The sequence below is a fragment of the Artemia sp. Qi Xiang Cuo genome, chromosome 9 (assembly GCF_049724085.1).
Source record: "Artemia sp. Qi Xiang Cuo chromosome 9, ASM4972408v1, whole genome shotgun sequence".
Taxonomy (NCBI): domain Eukaryota; kingdom Metazoa; phylum Arthropoda; class Branchiopoda; order Anostraca; family Artemiidae; genus Artemia; species Artemia sp. Qi Xiang Cuo.
Window position 1 is genome coordinate 18,059,601 of NC_142802.1, and position 21,159 is coordinate 18,080,759.

Consider the following 21,159-nt stretch of genomic DNA (forward strand, 5'->3'; position numbering starts at 1 on the left):
TAATAAATTAATAATTGTAAAATTTGATAATTTAAATAAGAAGCGCCTCGGAATCGGGAAACTTAGGATTTGGTTGGGAGAGGTTTCAAACCCCCCTCCTTATTTCTTTCCTGTGTCTACTCTCATAAAATTGCTGGTGCTTGTGCCCCTTTCTTCGCCTTTTTTTTTACATCGTATTACTATCTTTGGATGTTCTGTTGCTATCAACCATTTTTTTTAAGTTGATGTAATTAACTAAGCTTATGTTAGCCCTCTGTCAGCTGTGTTGTTAAGTAAGCTCTTTTTAAACGTAAGAGAAATTTCAAAAATAAGTTATTCACTCAAATTAAGAATTTTTGAAAATATTGTCTGTCATGTAGTTGTAAACAAAACTATTTAATTCAAATGCGCATCCAAAAGTAGTAAAATCTACTCCTAAAAGTGGTACTTAATAGCGTAAAAGTAGTATAGAGCAGTACTAAAAGAATAGGGGAATTTCACTAATACCGATTTTCCACGGGAAAATCTTCAGGATTCCTTCTATAGAAGAAAAAATGCATGGAGCTCCCTAGAGATAATTTTTATTTGGTAAAAACGAAAAAGTCCATTTCTAGTCTCATTTTTTTCGAGTGGGTTCTTGCAAGTGTTTTAAAGCAAATTTTGGAGAGTTTCAGAATTATTAGAAAGAACTGATTATATAGGTTTCCAGTGACTAAACCCTCAGCCCAAAATAGCTATGGATTTCAATAGCTTCGATAGCTCACAACAGGGAATAGCCAGATAAATTTCACCAAATTAAGTATATTGCTAATAAATTCTTGCACTTTTATTATTGAGATTGGAAGGTAGAGTTGCAATTCAGGAAGTACAGAAAATCTGTAATGAGAAGTGCTGTTTTAAGACTTAAGTCACAGCGAACAGAGGGAATAGTTGTAATTTGGTCGCTTAAAAGGTTCTTGTTCTTCTTACGGTGCTAGGCGAATCTCTCTTTGGAATTTTCGACATAACACCTTTAAATTAGGTGTTGTTTTCTTACACCACACTGCCATTCTAAGACTAGCAAATAAACTTTCACATGGGGATAAATCCATTTATTTAGACAGTGAAAAAACAGGTACAAAAGTCCAGATATTTCTGGACTATTTATATACAACAAATAATAAAATTGAAACTAGTATATTTATATACAACAAAATAAATAACTTTTCGGCAGTTATTAGAACTTTTATTTATTACTTTTTTTAGAACGGCAGTGTGGTCTAAGTAAACAATATCTAATGTAAAGGTGTTATGTCGAAAATACGTCGTTTATATGGGAAAATAACACCAACCGAGTAAACATCTATAAACTCAACATTTGGGTTGCAATTAGAAGTCATGGAAGGCTTTGCCACTTTCATTAGAAAATTGTTTTACATTTTGGCAAGATTAAAGAAGAAAATTGTCATCAAGAACCTTGAATGAACTTTGTCAATGAACTCTTTCTGAAAATAATCTAGTGAATAATCCGGAAATTCATTACTTTGTGAATGACCCGAAAAGTTATTTATTTTGTTGTATATAAATATGCTAGTTTCAATTTTATTATTTTAGTATTTCTACTGAAGACGATCATTTTATATGTGATCGAAATATCTGAACTTTTGTACCTATTTTTTCACTGTCTAAATAAATGGATTTATCCCCATTTGAAAGTTTATTTTTTCTCCCTTTGGAAATATCCTCCTCCAAAATATTTTCCACTCCGTGGAAAATTTCCCCTGGAAAACTACCTCTCTCCTCTGTAAAAAATTGAAAAATGTAAACACATTCAAAATTTAGCAGCCAGAGAGAAAGTTTGACAAATAGAAATAATGAAGAAAAGAAGGATTTTTTGATATTCAAAAATAAAGGCAGAATGTAGGTGTAGAATATTTTATAGTATTTATTTTTACGTGGCGCAATCTTTTTGGTCACTTTAAAAGAGCTCTAGAACTTTAAATTTTCGTTCGAATGAGCCCTCTCCCGATCTTCTGGAACACGATCACCCATGGGAAAAAAAATAATAAATATGCGTCCTTGATCTCTTTTCCGGGGAAAAAAGTAAAATTTTATGTTTTGGTAGATAGGAGCTTGAAATCACCGCAGAAGTGTTTTCTAATATGCTGAATCTATTGATATGATTTTCCTCAAGATCGCTTTAATTTTTCCTTTTTTGGAGTTTTGTTTATCATTGACCCGAACTGTTTGATTCTACATCATTTATTCTACATGTGATTGGAATATAGGTAGAATATTTAGGATCCCTTCTTTTCTTCGTTCTTTTTATTTGTCTTAATTTCTCTTTGACTGTTCAATTTCGGATGTGAAGAGAATTTTCCGGGGGTGGCTTTCTGTTGGGAATACGCCGGACTCCCTGTTCACCTGTTCCCTGTTCACGCCGGACTCCCTGTTCACTGGATTAAAATTCACAAAGGAGAACCAATAGGTCGGAATGTAACTTCTCGCTCTGTTTACATGTTTAAAACTTCACACAATACGATCACTAGAAAATCATTTAAAAGGTGGGTTTATTTAACTTCATTTTTTAAGGATTTAAATAAAAAATAATGGAAATACCAGGTAAATGTAACAATGGGGAAAAAGGAGGGTTATTGGGCTTCCCTTTCTGATATACGCTTAAGGAATGATATAATTGACTGACGAGCATGCACAGTATCTGTATATTGAGAGCATCGGTACTTTCAGGGATATCGAGCCACCGATACAATATAGCTGATATACCAATACTTATATTGCCATATCTAGTATCAGGCAACGTTATAATAGGTAAATAACAAAAAAATACAGCATGAGTAAAAAGCAGGGTTATTAAGCTTCTCTTTCTGATATACGCTTATGGAATAATATGATTGGCTTACGTGTATGTGCAGTAGACGTAAAGCAGTGAAATTAAAGCACACTTTTTGCCAAGGATCTTTAGGAAAATAATCTCTCTTTCTCTCTTTGCTCAAGTGGTTCTCTTGCGATATGCTTTCCTTTTATTGGCAAAAGCTAGTAAAATCAGGAGTTTTTGGATGTAATCAGAACTCAAGAATGAATTATGAGTCCGAAAACAACGGTGTTTTTATCCAGATCGGCTGCATTATGCAACAAGAGAATGTATTAGAATTATCAAATGGCTGTCAATAGAACATGGAGGAGGTCAACGGCGCTATGGGATTAATTTCAGTCTCCCTATTTTAGTAAAATAACCAATAATAAAATTGAATAATACTTGACACAAGATTTTGTACATTACAGCAAAGAGAATTCAAAAATTTTAATCTAAAAGAAAATTCATTTTCGTAAACAAAATTAATTATTTTTTTATGTTTCACGCTTTTTATCCGAATCACTCAGAGTGACGGGCTCTTGTTGAGCAGACAGAAGAGTCTCTTTTCTATAATATGCGTTTATTATAAAAAAAAACCTATGTGCAACAGTTTGAAACAAAGCAATACAAGAACATAATAATTTAGAATATAAACCCCCGCCATTTCTAATATATTAGGGATGCACCATGTAAAGAGATAATGACATACTGATTGATATATGGCTACTCAAATATTTGAAAATTGTACATTTTAATTTTATGGCTTAGTTACTTTTTATGCATAACAGATCTGTATAAATGCGAGTAATCCCCCCCCCCCGGCAGAGATTTGGAGCTTGGCCCTCTCTCCCTCCAAGTAAAAGTCTGGATACGCCCCTCTATATAGTTTAGGCATATAATCAACAATGAAATTGAAATGTATAACGACGAAGGGTAAAGATCCTCTTGGGTCATTGCTGGCGCATAGGGCGTCGAATCGAAGTTTCAGTTGCTGGGTCTTTTTTTTACAGGAATAAGTAGCAAGCTTCTCACCCAACCTTGCTGCGACAGGGATCGAACCTTGGATCCCGTATTACCAAGCAGAGATCCAATTCTTCAGATCTTCAAATATTTGGGATAGTTTGGCAAAGTCCACGCTAGTTAAACACTTCTTCTTTATTGTTTTACCCCCCCCAAAAAAAAAGAAAAAAAAATCATGGATACGACCTTTTTGCTCATGGTTAATCTCCCTATCTCTTATGAGGTAGATATACCTCTGCAAATGTGAGAAATAAGGAGGAATCTGAGAAATAAACAAATTAAAAAGTAGTTTTGGACAGTCAAGTTATTCTATTACCCTCTAATTGAGACATTAGTTTAAATTAACGCCTTTTTAATCTTCCTTTTCCTGTGTGTATCTATTTCCTTAATTTGATTTTGCTTTCAGACGAGAGATGGGGCAATGTATCAAGAAACCCGTGATGTAGTTACTATTAATGAATGGACAGACCGAATCTATCAGAACACGCCGCAAGAGCATATAATTACAAATGTAGTTTCCGGTAGAAAAATGAGAATTCAGAAGTATAATTTCCCAGACACAGGTTAGTTTTTGTTCTTATTCAGTTACGACTAAATAGATCCGACTAAAGGCCAATTCAAAATAGAATTTTACTAAAACCAAGATTTAAAGAATTCTAATTTTGGCCAATCAGATTTTCATAAAATTCTCTGATTAAAAAAAAAATTGATGGCTCAAATTGGTGCTAGGAAACTATCGGTATTAGTAAAATCTCATTGTATATGAACCATAATTTAAAATTAAATAAAAAACAACTTTTTTCAACTGAAAATAAGGAGCAACCTTAAAACTTAAAACGAAGAGAAATTATTCCGTATATGAAAGGAGCTGCCCCCTACTCAATACCCTGCTCTTTAAACTAAAGTTGTTTTTGTACTTTTAAAATGCTTCAATTTCTATTTCAATTTAAGCGGTCCATATGTTTCAGGAGTCGTTCTTAAAGAATTGGGACAGAAGGTCAAGCTTCAGCGTAAAGAGCGGGACATTGAGGAGGGGGTAGTCCCTATCATATACGGACTAATTTCTGTTCGTTTTAAGCTTTAACATAGCTCCTTACTTTTAGTTGAAAAAACCTGTTTGTTTGTTTGTTTTTTTTTCTGATCGTCTTTCAATTAATGCTGGGAAATCCGCATTCCTCTAACTGGAAAATTTCCAACTCCCCAAAAATAAACTCTCCCCGTAGAAAATACCCCGCAGAAAATCAATTCCTCGCTCTGAAAAATTCCTGTATACTTCCCAATAATGAATGAGGGCTCTGGGAGGTCATGTTATCCCCAACGGCATATTTATTGGATCTTTCAAGTGTAATGAACAAAATGGCTATCTCAAAATTTTGATCAGGCAACTTTAGGGAAATAAAATTTGTGGGAGGGGGCTAGTTGCCCTCCAATCTTTTTGGTCCGTTAAAAATGGCGCTAGAACTTTTAAATTTCTATTGAAATGAGTCCTCTCCTTATCTTCTAGAACTATTGGTTTGATGCAATCACCCTTGGGAAGGAGAAAACAGCAAAAAATAAACACACATCCGTGATCTTTCTTCTGGCAAAAAAATCATCATTTCTGCATATGGGAGCTTGAAACCTCTACAGTAGTTTTCTTGTTTATGCTGAATCTGATGGTTCGATTTTCAATAAGATTCCGTCATTATTAAGTGATGTTTACCCCTTTTTTGAAATCGGGCAAATTTGCTCAGGCTTAAGCTGAATTAGTCTTATTTATTTGGAGTCAGCATAAAAAGACAATTCTTTTGATGTATTTTTTTTTTTATCAAAATTCTGTTTTTTTTCTTCAAAATTCTGTTTTTAAGTTCTGGCTACTATTGGGCCGAGTCGTTCCTTACTCACAGTTCTTTACCACGAACTGTTAGAAAATATCCGAGTATTTAAGTCGTCGTTCAAAAAAGTCACAAGCATAGGTATGTGTGCAAGATAAGGGGGGAGCGGGGGGGGGGGTTGAAATAGAAATTGAAATTGGCACCTCATACGGAAATAGAAACTTACGAATGCCTGGAGGATGACGACGGCGAGGAAGAAAATTAACGAATTAATTAGAAATTTTTTCTACTATTTTTTCTATTTTTTCTTCAAAAGAAATTGTTTTAACTACATTAAGTAAATTAGACAATTTTAAATTCCGCTTTTTAAATTATTCAAGATTTGTAAATTTACTTCCATTTAATTTAAATTTTAAGAGAAATGCTAGTGCTGTATAATGTGCTGACAAGTTCAGTAAAGTGCTGACAAAATTTAAATGTATGTGATCCTACTCGTTTTATTTCTACTCAAAATCTACTTCCAAAAAATGAATTTTATTAAATAAATAAATTAGTTATGTACAAAATGTTATTCAGTACATTGTATTAAATAAGAAATTATACAAGCTATTCATTGTTAAGGATATGGTTTAAAAATTTTATATAAGGCATTATTCACAGAGATAAACAGCTGACCCTGCAATATTGTATTTATCTTTGGATGCTGTACTTTCCCCGTCCTCTATTTTGAAAATAGTTAAACGCATAAAAAAATTTATTAAAAGTTTTCTGATTTTTAAATTTTTTAGATGTTACTATCATTGGAGCTATAGAAAACTTGATAATCGCGATAAAACTTTTTTTTTACCTTTGGCCTTGAATAACTTACGACAGAGGTGCGAGATGTTATGGTACTCTCGTGACAACTTTCAGAACGCAGAAGTGAACTTGAATACGAATTTCTATAAATGTCTGATATTTGTAATAAATCTTTTCCTTTTATAAGTTTTTCATTATGCAAAGCGGGTAAATATTATTAAACCTGTATATTAGATTTGGATAAAATGTTATTAATTATAATGTATTAACTAAGAGATAATTTAAATTCTTCACTGGGATTCACAGTGGACCTTACATTATTGTATGTATGTCTTAACGCTGCACGTTCTCTGCCCTCTATCTCAAGAATGCTTGAGTAAATAAAACAAAGTTAGGAAATATATTTCTCAAAATTTTTTTGCTCTTCAGTTTTTTGATATTAACATTGTTGAAGATGTAGAAACTTAGATAATCGCGAAAGAAGATTTTTTTTATAACATTTGACCTTGAAAAACGCTACGCAAATACGAGGTTTTGTAGATTATATTTAAAAATTTACAGTAAATAATTCGCAAAATCACTTATTGGATCTGATGTTGGTCCTGTAAATATTATTAAATGGGGAAAAAATTAATATTATAAATATTTAGTTCGTGATTTATATTTTAAATAATATAGTCAAATTAATAAATAATTAAATATAATGTAACAGTTAGGCCTATAATAAATATACCTAAATATATCATAATAAAATTAACACAAACAAAAAATAAATAATAAAAAGTAAAAATAAATAGGTAAAATATGAAAAAAATTAATATAATAATAATGTAGATTAAAATATTTATTTTATAAAATTTAAATAATATTTGAAATAAATTTATATTTTAAATAATATAAACTAATTAATAAATAGTTTAAAATTTGATAATCATTTGAATAAAATTAATTTTAAATTATATTTTAAAATTTATCAAGGAGGCACACTTGTGCCTCTATAAAGAGGCGACCCACCACAATGTTAAGCGATTTCAGGTCTTAGAGGTCGCAGAGAGACGGCGGTAATAGCATTTTGTAGCCCAAGCTCAAACTAAGAAACTTGCAAAATTTCATCCTCCTCCGACTTTATCTTCATGGGGTAAACTGGGCCGGAAGCTTGGACCCTCCCACCACAGTTCCCCTTTAACGTTGTCCGATTGGGCTGAAATTTAGAGGTTAAGCTTTCCTAGGGCCCGGGAGCTTATCCTCGAAATTTCAGCTCAATCCGATCACTCCTTCCCTGCTTTCAAAAAACCAAATATAGCCACTTAAGGGTAATTGTCTTTATTGTTCCCGCTCAATTTTCGAAACTGGTCTTACAGATCTTGGTAACGCCACTGCTTGTATCTCGTCGATAGCAAACCCGGTATGAGACTATTGACAGAAACACAATTAGTCTTCGACACCTGGGTTCTTTTTTGTTAATCCAGTTTAACGCAGGAGAAAAAAACAAAAGTAAAAGCACGTTAGATTCTATGAAGATCAAATTAGATGAGCAGGTTAGGATATGTAGAAGAAAATATAACCACTGTTGAACTAAAAATTGTATTTTTTTGCATATGAAATTAATCTTGATTGGGTCACTTTGGGAAAAAAGAGCATGGGAGGGGGCCTAGTTGCCCTCCTATTTTTGGTCACTTAAAAAGAGCACTAGAACTTTTGATTTCCGTTCGAATGAGCCCTCCCACGATATTTTAGGACTACTGGATCGATACGATCACCCCTGGAAAAAAAACAACAAATAAACACGCATCTGTGATCTTTCTTCTGGCAAAAAACACAAAATTCCATATTTTTTCTGGAGAAAACTAGAAACCTCAAGAGAAGGGTTTTCCGATACGCTTAATCTGATGGTGTGATTTTCACTAAAGTTCTATGACTTTTAGGGGTTGTTCCACCCTTTTTTTCTAAAATAAGTCATATTTTCTCAGACGCGTAACTTATGATATATATTTGAAATCAGCTTAAAAATCTGATTCTTCTGATGCATCTATTGGTATAAAAACTCTGTTTTTTAGAGTTTCGGTTACTATTGAGCCGGGTCGCTCCTTACTTACAGTTCGTTACCGCGAACTGTCTGACAATGGGTAAAGTTCATAACTTCCAGCCCTTCCCCCGGGAACTGTGGGGGATTAAGTCATCCTCAAAAACATATTTGTTAAATTCTCGACTATGCTGAACAAAATGGTTATCTCAAAATTTTGATTGGGTGACTTTGGTAAAAATGAGCGTGGGAGGGGACCAAGCTGCCCTCCAATTTTTTGGTCACTTAAAAAGAGCACTAGAACTTTTAATTTTCGTTCAAATGTCCCCTCTTACGATATTCTAGGACTACTGGATCGATAAGCAAACCACTGGGGAAATAAAAAAAAAGAAAGAAAAAAAAAAAAAAAATAAACACTCATCCGCGACCTTTATTCTGACAAAAAATACAACAGACTACATTTTTGCAGATATTAGCTTGAAAATTCCGCAATAGGGTTTTCTGATACACTGAATCCGATGGTGTGATTTTCATTAGAGTTCTATGACTTTTTGGGTGTTTTCCCCTTTTTTTTCGAAAATAAGGCAAATTTCCTCAGGCGTAACTTTTGATGAATATAACTAAACTTAATAAAACTTATATATTTGAAATCAGCATAAAAATTTGATTCTATTGATGTATCTATGGGCATCAAAATTCCTGTTTTTAGAGCTTTTGTTACTATTGAGCCGGGTCGCTCCTTACTTACAGTTCGTTACCACGAACTGTTTGATATCAAAAGAATTGGCTTATTATGCTGATTACATATATAAAGTTTTATTAAGTTTTGTGTTACCTACCAAAGGCTACAAGCCTGAGAAAAATTGCCTGATTTTCGAAAAAGAGGGAAAATACCCCCTAAAAGCTAAAGAATTCTATTGAAAATCACATCACCAGATTCAGCGTATTAGACGATCCTACTGTAAAGGTTTCAGGCAGGGTGTTACCACTTCGAATAACCGTCATAAGTATCAAAAGTCATAATATCCAAAAGGAAAATCCGTCAGAACCACCAACCGTCACAACATCCAAAAAAATCTATAAGTTTATATAAGAGCAATAAGTATATAATAGTTTAGAAACAAATTTCGGCTATATATTTGCACATCAGGGGGTGGGGGTAAAGCATAGCATATATTAAATACTTAACCCAACCTAACCTAGGTATCTTGTCCCCCTTAAACCCCCCAAAGGTATGGTTTTAAATTTTGGATGTTGTGACGGTTGGTGGTTCTGACGGAGTATTTTGTCGATGTTATGATGGATTTTGTGGAAGTTATGGCGTTGGATGTCCTGACGGTTGGATGTTATTACGCCTTTCCGTTTCAAACTCCTGTCTGAAAAAATGTGGACTTTCGTATTTTTTTTACCAGAAGAATGATCACTGATGCCTGTTGTTTTTTTTTCCAGGGGTGATCGTATCGACCCAGTGATTCTAGAATGTCGGGAGAGAGGTCACTCGAACAGAAATTAAAAGTTCTAGTGCCCTTTTTAAGTTACCAAGAAGATTGGAGAGCAACTAGACCCCTCCCACGCCCCTTTTCTTCTAAAACTGGTGATTCAATATTTGAGGGCGCCATTTTGTTCAACATAGTTGAAAGGCCCAATAAATATCCTATGCAGTTAACATAACCCCCGCAGCCCCTGGGGAAAGGTCTTTAAGTTAAAAATGTTGCCCATTGTTTACGTATAGTATTTGTTACTGGGAAGTATGCCTACATTTTTAGGATGGGGGAGGGGAGAATTTTCTGCTGGGATAACTTTCCAAGGGTAGAATTTTCCATGTGGAAGGAAGTTCGGGGGGGATGAACTTTAAAGGGGAAATTTTATCATGGGGGACTTTCCCGTAATTCATGTACGAAATTATTTTTATATGTCTTGTTTTCGCTTTACCGACTCAATTTTACCCACGGAGATGTTGAGGGTAATTGTCCTGGTTAAATTTTCACCGGGATTTAACTATCTATAGGATATTTTCGTGGGGAGGGGATTTTTCCGTGTAGATTTAGCCAGATTTTCTGGCATTATTTAAAAAATGACCAGAAATTAAGTAAAAAAATAAATGCTGATTTATTTATTTGTTTATGCATGTATGTATTTTTAAATTTTTCCCCAACGACGGCTCCATGTTTTTGTTTTAAAATTGGCACCCTGGGATATTTTGCCTGAAAAAAAAAACGATCTATATGGGTCACAAGTTTGAGAATTTTTTTAAGAGCCCTAATTTCAAAAAATAATTCATATGAGTAACGTCATATCTATGAACATATTTCAAAAGCACAAATACGTCATTTCCGCGTCAGGAGCTGTTCTTTCATTTTTAGTATCTATGGCGCATGTAAAAATACACAAAAACATGGCTAAGTATAAAATATCAAATGTAATGATACTATTTACAAAAGATATTTCCAGCAGTTTGATAATATCTCAAGGACATAAACATAAATTAACTATTGCTCAAAATGAACAAACTAGAGCATCAAATGAGACAAGATCAAGAGGACGACCTTAAAAAACGTAAATCCGCAATCGGTGAAAATGAACATTCTAGACCATCAGATGTGACATGACTAATCCAAGTAGCTAAGTCAAAGGTTATTGAAAAAAAATATCTGATTATAAATAAAATGAATAAAAAAAAATATGTCTTTAGAATGCTGGCTAAAAATAAAATTATTATTCTAAAACTAAATTTAATAAAAAAGAAATAAACTTTAATAGTCAAACGGCATATAAAATTACAACGACTCAAAAACGAAACTGAAATACAAAGAACTGCGTGTTTAAAATATACGCAGCATTGGTAATTTAATTGATTCAAAACCGACAGTGATGCGGTAAATGAAAAAAAATTCTAAATTAATTATTAACTAAATGTAATGAAAACGAAATTGGAGATTAAAATATAAGTGGCAGCAAGACTTATAGAAAGGGGAAAAAATGACGTAAAAAAAATGCGGTTATAAGACACACTACAATGGAAATCAGGACGAATCAAAAATTAAAGTGAAGAATAAAAATATATGTGGCTAAAAGATAAGTAACAGTGGAGATATTGGAAGAAATATTGCGAGACACAAAAAACTATGCCAAAGGTTACATGAAAATGTCCAGGATAATGTAAATCAGCTTGCTGCTTCACTGGAGCAACAGCCTTGGATACGAGACAAGTGACAATGAAAATCGATATATATAAAAGCCTGTCTATCACATCACAAATAAATAATTGTGAAACACATGCAAAAAGTCAAGGATGATGTAAATCAACCTCCTGCTTCACTGTAGCAACAGCATCGGATATGAGACAAGTGCCGATGAAAATGGTGGGAAGAAATAGATGGAATATCAAGTGGCTTTCCACTCTCTGAAATCATGTACACCAGGCAGTGCTTACCAAGCGTGGTGGGAGTGTGCAAAGAACGGCGGACCTGTGAGAGCTATACCAAGAGTGTTGGAACTATGCCAAGCACGGTGGATATGGGACAAGCCTGGTAAAAGGACGCGACTTTGATCATCACAGCAAGCTGGGAATGTACATTATACACTTACTAATTAAAATTCAAGAACCGTAATAATCACATCACTGTCACATTACATCCAAAATACAAGTACATCAAAATGCATCACATAAAATACATCAAACACAAAGATTCATTTATTCCAAATCAGACCAAAATATTTCTTCAAAACCGCTGCTTTCATGCGCTGAATAACTGGTGGATTCTTCGTTGTCTCCCGATCCCTTCTGTGTATTTTTCTTGTTGTCCACGTCAACCAGACTTGACCTTCTTTTCTTCCCTCTTTTGGTTTCTTGAGACGAGCTTGGCTCTCTGGTGTTCATATCCTCTGAGACCATAGGCTCTCTGATTTCCATATTCCTTATCAACCTCGAGTCTAAAATTTCAGGTAGTAAGGATTCATTCCAGAAAGCTTCAAGCTTTGGAAATACTTTCGCCCAGTATTCTTTTGACCGGTGAACTGTAATTATTTCCCTGTCATCAATGGAGTTAAAAACTATCAAGTGGCATATCTTTCTATCTAGTATCTCGAGTTGGCCTTGTATCTGGGAAAAATACCTATGATTTTTTTTTTAACTGAAGACCTTCACTGGATAATTCAATAAAAAATCCTTTGACTAGATTTTTGGACTGAGCAGCATCAAAAATGGTTTTGAATTCCGGTATATTATGTACAGTTTTTATCTCTATAGGTGTGCCATCAGAGAGAAATCCATCTACAGATGCACCAAGATATTGATGTTGTGGATGCACACTAAGTGCTTTTTCATCTCCCTTTATGACATTTAAGTTGAATTTCTTTTCATACTCTTCTAGAGCAACTACTTCTAAATCCAAACCCTTTTTCATAAGGGCAGAGCAGAATTTAGGTGCCAAATTTCGAATTTGCTTAACAATTGGGGCAACTCTAGTGCTATTTTTTCTAGTTGCAATTCTATGAAAATAACTGCTCGTTATTCTCCTAGATCTCTCTTCAACCCAGTTCTCATTTTTTGATTGCCCCTTGGTATTATAAAACAAACGGCTAATACTGGCACTATCGAATTTTAAATGTTGCTTATTATATTTTTGTCTGACTGAGCTTCTTTTATCAAGAGTCATAACTGGCTTATTGCAGTTTGGTACATAGTCCCGATCACCAAAGTTGTCATTTCTGTGTTTTAACTTAACAAAATATTTTACTCCAAGAGAACCATAATAAATGGTCAAATTACGTTTAGATCTTAAGCGATGTTCTGCTGTTTTTTTGCAATACTTTTTCGTCAAGCAAGAAGGACTGGACCTAAAAATATTTTTCCAAGCTAATTGATGCCATTTCGGACCTGAATTATAAGCAAGGCTGGCTCCATTTACTCTTGCTTGGTATGAACCTCCCTTAGACCGGCTTATTTGCTTTCCCCCGATGAACTTTGCAACAACTGACATGTAGCTTTCAGCTAAGTTTGTAGTTGTGTCATTTCGGAGCTGCTCTGACTTTCGACACACAACCTCTACCCCTGTCATAACATCCTCAAACACTTGCATGGGCAGAGTATTCCACTAACTTTCTATTTTGTCATTAATGAATTTTGGGCAACCGGAATCGCATTTTTTGTGGTTTCCAAAAACATTGTACGGACCTCTTTTTAACAGGTTCTTTAGTTCTTCCGCTGTTCCATTATTTTTGAAATTTATTTTGATCGAACCCCTTAAATTTTTTGTCAATTGTTGGATAATTCCTCTGGGAAGAAATTTGGTGTACAAAGCTTTCTTATTTTGCACAAGTTATATAGATGCGTTGTATAGTTCTTTGTGACGTGATTGGCACATTCATCTTTCCGTATGTTTGAACCGTAAGAGACACACTGTTTTAGCTTATAAAAAACACTTGAATCACCGTCACCAATAAACTCTAACAACTGTAATCCATGCATCTTTTCACTGGAACGAAAGCCTTCAACTAGAATATCTGTTTCCATGCTCTTCGAATTTCCGTTATAGTTCAGAAAGCAGAAATGGTCTTTAGGACTTACTTTAGAGTTTGCAGAAGAAAAACATATATAACAGTATTTATTTTTTATGCCAACATATAACAGTTTTTTCGTAAATGCATCTATGATAACTGCAACACATCCTTTGGCTGAATAATCATGCCCTTTGCTACGCTTATTCCACCCTCCATCACATATCACTTTTGTCCAGTATGAGTCCTCTTTATACCTATCTTCATGAATGGCTAATTTTAAGGCCTCTCGTCCATTTTCTCGCAAAATTTCCGACAAACTATTCATCCAAGCACTACCCAGCTGTCTTTCAACACGGGAATAAACTATTTGCGACATTGGCTTCACTCCAAGCACTCCGAAGAGCTCACACGGTGTAGAATATCCACCTCCAGTGCCCATGGCTCCCCAAACGGCCTTCAAATTCAAGCAACCTTTTAAAATTGAGTCTTTTTTTGAGAAAGTAACCTGTTTACTTTCTGTACTAAAGCTTGAAAGATATTCTTTTACACTTGTTACTGGACATTCTGGTTCATTTTTAATCCTCTTTTCCCAGTTACACTTTTTACATTTAACTTTCAGTTCAGTTTGCAGGCCTTTCTTTTCTAATTGTTTTATTATCAAATTTTCATATGATAGTCTACAACTAATCTTGTGTGTGAATACAGAAGCTACTTCACTGAGGAAATGTTTTAGATTTACAATGCAATTTCCATCTGAAATTCCAGATAAGTCAATATCGGTAAGTGTTACTGACCCATCGATACCTGAAGAACCTCCACCGCTTCCCAAGTGCTGTGCTTCGTTTAGTTTAGGATTTACTGAAAGTTCTTCTGTAATTTCAGATGAGGTTGAAAAATCATCTTTTTGTTCTCCAAGCTGTACCTTCCTAAAAATAAAAATAAAACATAAAAAGGAATGCTGGTTGATAAACCCATCATTCACAACATATATACACATAAGGGCAGTAATTATTGATGTTTTGGAAACAGTACTACTACTAACAACTCACCGCAGCACCAAGTCACCTGAGGCCAAAACAGCTACACACGCTCCCAACCCAGCGTAGTCTATTCAAAGCCCCCTTTTTACACCCTCCTTGGAAGTTCCCATTTCCCTTGAATCTTTCTTTATGACATCATTCCACTCCAACCACAGACGACCTGCTTTCCGTTTAGCCCTAGGTGGTTGGCCGAAAAGAAAAAATCTTCAGCAGTCTGTCATCTCTCATCCGCAGAACGTGCCCTAGCCACCTCAAATTGTCTCTCATTATAGTCTTAGAAAGGGGGATTGGACCACACTGGGACAAATCCGAATTGACTACTCCCTCTTAATTTATTAACATGTCAATATAACATTTTATTATCATGCCGTCTAGCTGCATCTTCCAGATCCTCGGCAATTTTAGCCAAGGTCTCCACTTCACACCTCCTGAGTTCATATTTTATGCTTTCTCCACTTTCATTACATTTTTATTTTCATATGATCCATTGGAAGTGATCTGTTTTATACAGCTCATAAGGATAGATATAACTTTACAAATCTCAGGAATAGCTCAGGGATAGATTATTGTTTTTTCCCTTTAGAAACTACTATAAAAAAAAAGCCGAAGTAAAGCTTATTGCATATCATTATATACCAGAACTCCAGTGTCAAGGCCCTGGGATGTCTTCTTCATAGCTTCACAAGTCTGATAGCTGGAAACCAGGCGCTAGAAAGGCCCCCTACTCCCCCTCCTCGCCCAAAAAACAAAGCTAAAAAACTTTCAAGCAAGTTTGCTTCCTCTATTAGATATCCTGGAGGCAAGTAGTTAATCTTCCTCCAAATCATAAAACAACCTTTCACCTGAAACAGAAATTTTAATTGTGTGTTTAGAGCTGGTTACATTTTTCTGCATCCTCCTCCATAAAATTGCATTGTATGTGTCTGGGAAGCCTAATGTGAATTTGTCTCCTAACCATTGTACATATAAAAAAAGTTTTTTTCCATAAATTTTAGATTGAAGGGGACGTAAACCCAGAACCTATCGGAAGCAATTTTAAAAGCTTCTGGACTGGATGGAATGAACATTAGTATATGTAATATTTACTTACCGGTATTTTAAATTCAGCCACCTTCTGTTTATATTTTTCTTCCTCATGGCTAAAACGTCATTTTGACAGTTTCTTTCCCAAAGTCATAATGATATACAGAACAGAATCCAATCAAAATTGCCGATTTTCTTCCAATTGTTGACGAAATAGAGCTACGAAGTGGGAAAAAATGGGAAAATAAGGTAAAAATCGACCATTTTTTATATTTGTATTTTTTTGCTTTTGTATTTAATTTAAATTGTGGTAGACATCAGACACTTTCTGTAATCATTGTAGATTATAAAATCTGCATACTGTCCAAAATTCTAGCCTTTGGAGCAGATTTCATGCCTTATAGCAAGAAAATAATGAAAACTAAAAATAATTTTTTGCACCAAAAAAAAATAAAAATTAATAATTCTGTAACCAACATTTTTTTTTAAATACCAGTAGAATCAACCGCAAAAATATCTACTTTCATTTCCCATCTACTAAATTTTTATTCAACAAACTAAAATAACTTGTTTTCTTTTTTTCGACAAAAGTAAACAAATATATAGAAAAAGTGAAACCAACATTATTTTACTTTTTAACTCGGGAGTCGTAAAAAAATTTTGACGACTATTTCCCTAGCATAGGGAAATAGCTATTTTCCCTAGCATAGGGAAAATAGCATTAGCCACTAATAAAGACGATTAGCCTTAAAATTCATCATCATTTCTTTTTTTTTCTTAGCCACGCCTACAGGCCACAGTTGGCAACGGATCCGGTTGAATGAGGACTCATTCGAAGCAGAATTCGACCTGTTAGGGCCTTTTGATATTTTCAGACTGAAAAAATTATCCCCCGAATTTACATTTACGAGAAACCTTAGTTTTTTTCAAATAATACACATAAACCGGTTAGACATGCTTTGTTATGAAAATATCTGCGCGTAAATTTTCATAACAAAGCTTGTCTAACCTGTTTATGTGTATTATTTGAAAAACACTACGTTTTCTAAAGAGTTAAAGAGGCTGAGTTACAAGGTCAACCCTAAAAACGTACAGGGATAACATGTCAGTGTGGATAGAGTTCTGACTGCAAATCCTGAAGACAAAGCTCCCAGAGAGAACACTTTGAGAAGACAATAGTCTTGAAGCTAAGTTTAGGCTAGACTAACACAAGAACTTTTCTTTAGTTGTGACTTTAACTCCTGACACGATCAGCTAACAGTTAGTCAAGCAATAATAAGTAATAAACTGTACAAAAACGTGCAGAAATTATTTGAAAAAAACTACGTTTTCTAAAGAGTTAAAGAGGCTGAGTTACAAGGTCGAACCTTAAAACGTACAGGGATTAGGAGGCACAGTTGGGGGCTGCCGCCCCCAAACCCCCGCTTTCGCAGCCTTTAATTAAAAAAAAAGTTTTTTAAACTGAAAGTAAGGAGCGACATTAAATCTTAAAACGAACAGAAATTATTCCGTATATGAAAGAGGCTGTGCCCTCCTCAACGCCTTGCTCTTTACGCTAAAGTTTGACTTTCTCACAACTCTTTTTTTAAACAATAAAAACTTTAGCGTAAAGAGCGAGGCGTTGAGGAGGGCACAGCCTCTTTCATATAAGGAATAATTTCTGTTCGTTTTAAGATTTAATGTCGCTCCTTACTTTCAGTTTAAAAAACTTTTTTTTTTATTTAAAGGCTGCGAAAGCGGGGGTTTTGGGGGCGGCAGCCCCCCAACTGTGCCTCCTAATCCCTGTACGTTTTAAGGTTCGACCTTGTAACTCAGCCTCTTTAACTCTTTAGAAAACGTAGTTTTTTTCAAATAATAATAAATAACTCGTGAAAAAACTTGCTGTTTGTAATTAGGTGTGTAAATAATCGGGTCTTTTTATTATAAACCTGTCACTCGAAAAGGGGATTTTGTCTGATCAGCTAAAAGTTGCGAAAGTGGCCCTAAATAAAAGTGGCTCTAAAAGGAAATAAAGGTAGAACTTCATATAGGTGGCCTTAAAAAGGAAATTGAGAATTGGAGAACGATTACGATCCTTCTATTGTTTTCGAAATTGTTAGAAAAAGTTTTTCATAAACGTCTATATAGTTTCCTATCGGCTAATGGTTTGCTGAGTGAGACCCAATTCGGATTTCGCAAAGGACACTCGACGACAGATGCTTTGCAACAACTTATGGAATCAATTAACAGTGGTATGGACAGAGGTAAAACACCTTTTTCTGTATTTATAGATATTCGCTAATCATTCGATACAGTTGATTTTCAAACACCACTAAGTCGAATGGATTCGTCACGTGTGCGTGGGAAGTTATTAAATTCGTTTTAAGTTTATCTAATAAGGAGATTCCTCAAAATAATTTGAATGATGTGAGCTCAGCAGCATTTCTAGTGACGGTTGGAGTACCACAAGGGTCAGTGTTAGGTCTGGTGCTTTACCTCTTCTATTTTGATCTCATGCTTCTTTATTTGAAAGATGTGTGTCTTATCTCGTTTGCTGATGATACCGTTTTAATTGTGTGTGCATCATCTGCGAAGGACCTGGTGAGAAAAGCGAATCTCGCATTGGAAAGACTGGAGATTTTCACTTCATTAACTCTATTGTGTGTAAATGCTGGCAAAACATTTTTAATGACGTTTTGTAGAGCTAGTACACCCCTGGATGTGTCTGGTCAGGTAACTTTATGAGGTAATCCAGCTCAACAAGTTGATCATCTCCGCTACCTTGGTTTTTATCTTGATTGCCATCTGGCATGGAAGCCCCCCCTCTCCTGGGGGCGCCAGCCCCCCCCCCTCTCTCCTGGCTGAATGAGGGTGTCATATGTTTGTATTAATTTAAAAAAAATTCCACAGAATAAGTTTTCAAAGAAAAGTAAAGAGCTCTATTAAACCAAAAATGGGCATAAACGAAGTCAAGTAATCATCCAAGCGTAAAACTACCACAAATCACTATCAACAATTAAATGAAACTCAAAACGAACAGAAGTTATAATAAATAGCCGAGTCAAACTCAAAACAAGCAAAAATTAACATTACTAGGGTTGATAACCCACCATGCCTTCTCAAGACCAGAACATAACTTAGGCTTTACTGAAAAAAAAAATGACCGTGGATTGTCAGTGTAATTTACCTATAATGATATTTATTCCTTAAAATAAAAAATGGGTAAAAAAAAGTGAGGAAAAAAAGTTTATTACTTATTTAAGTAAAAAAAAGTGAAAACATTTAAACATATTATGTTTTCAGTAAAGCGTAACTTGTGCTCTGGTCTTGTGAAGGCATGGGGGTTATCAGCCCTACTAATGTTAAATTTTGCTCGTTTTGAGTTTGACTTGGCTATTTGTTCTAATTTCTGTTCGTTTTGAGTTTCATTTAATTGTTGATAGTGATCTGTGGTAGTTTTACGCTTGGATGATTACTTGACTTCGTTTCTGCCCATTTTTGACTTAATAAATAAAAGTTCTAATAGAAATAAAATCCTTTAAATAGACAGTGTTTCACAAACAGGGATATAAATTCACAAGAATAGTTAATAGCATATGTAACTGAAATATCTGGTATTTTTGTGAATTTCTACCACTGTTTGTGAAACACTGTCTAATAAAAGAATTTTATCCCTATTTGAACTTTTATTTTTCGTCATGGAAAGACAGTGTGGTCTCCGAAATTATTTTGACTTAATGGAGCTCTTTACTTTACTTTGAAAAGCTTATTTTGTGGAAAACGTTTTTTTAGATGAATGTCTATCCGTTTTTTATTGACAGTCATTTTCATGGGAAAATTTTTTTTTATATCTTTTCGGTTTTTTTTTTTATAAGAACCCATAGTTTTGCATAATTGTGGGGGTTTGGCATGCCCAATATCCCTAAAGACATAGTTGCTGGACCGTTCTACTACGCTGAGCAAAACAGTTGTCTTAAAATTTTGACTAGATGTGTTTGGGAAATAAATAGGCTTGAGAGACGGTCTGATTGCCCTCTCTTTTTACTCTTAGAAGGGACCCTAGAACTTTTAATTTTGAATTGAATTAGCTTCTTTAAATGTTTCAATAATATTTCTTGCTACTATAGAGTAGTGCTGCCTATGATATTGCTTATATATCCTTTTGTAAACCTACATGTAAATAGTTTTTTTGTTTAATTGGAATGCCCCCTAAACACTTCCTAGAAGTTTCACCTTAATACTCTACGCGTCATTAGTTACAGTAACTGTAGTTGTAGTACTAAAAGTATACACATAGTGCCTTCTCGCTAGTTAAATTCCCCCACAACTTACTCTTAAAGATCTAACTTAATAATATAAATTGTTCTTAAGATATTGCTTTGTCACCTTTTTGAAAGTTCACATGCCTATAGTTTGTTTTGATTTAGTTCAACGTCCGCCTAAATATTTCTTAAATTTGATTACCGAAGACATTGTTATATTCTCTTTGGACTATTGGCTATAATGGCCGTCTCACAATTTCGATTGAATGTGTTTTGGGAAAAGAGGATATCAGGGAGAGGGGGGGGGGGCTATTTTCTCTCCACTACGCTTGACTCTAAAAGGAAACTAGAAGTGTGCATTTCCAATCAAATTAGCCTCCTCTAAAGCTCACAAGACCACTTCTTCATAAAAACCATACATCCCCCCCGGGGCATAACTTAAAACCCTTATCCCAATACTGTAGGGGGGGGGGTGTCAACCCTAAAGGCCGTGTTATGAGATCTTTGTGCTATTTTTGAACAAATGGCTATATTAAAATTTCTATCGGATGCATTGGGGGGAAATATGACGTGGGGGGGGGGTATAGCTGCCCTCCGCCAAATTTGACTCTTAAAAATGTCTCTTCAAGTTCCGATTTCCAATCCAATGAGCCCCCTCCTAAGTTTATACAACCATTGTTTCCATAAAAACCTTAAATGCCCTCGGGACCCTTGCCTTACAACCCTTGCTCTGAGGACTGTGAGGGGGTTCTCATCCTCAAAGATATAATTCCTGGACTGTTAAACTACATCAAACAAAATAACTATCTCTTAATTTTGACTGGAAGGGTTTGGGGAAATGATGAGCGTGGGGGGGGGGTGGTTC

At 34.7% G+C, this 21,159-nt stretch overlaps 1 protein-coding gene and 1 pseudogene across 2 annotated transcripts in view; one reads left to right on the forward strand and one right to left on the reverse strand.

Annotated features, from left to right (window-relative positions):
- Nucleotides 1-21,159, forward strand: part of LOC148948386 (uncharacterized) — a 148,980-nt gene that overhangs the window by 113,442 nt on the left and 14,379 nt on the right. For both annotated transcript variants that reach the window (XR_016142218.1, XM_089094320.1), the window contains exon 6: nucleotides 4,260-4,416. Coding sequence is in view for 1 of the 2 variants with exons in the window: in XM_089094320.1 (XP_088950446.1) it covers nucleotides 4,260-4,416 (157 nt within the window). In the remaining variant the exon portion in view is untranslated. The remainder of the gene's footprint in view (nucleotides 1-4,259; nucleotides 4,417-21,159) is intronic.
- Nucleotides 12,338-16,167, reverse strand: LOC148948387 (uncharacterized; annotated as a pseudogene).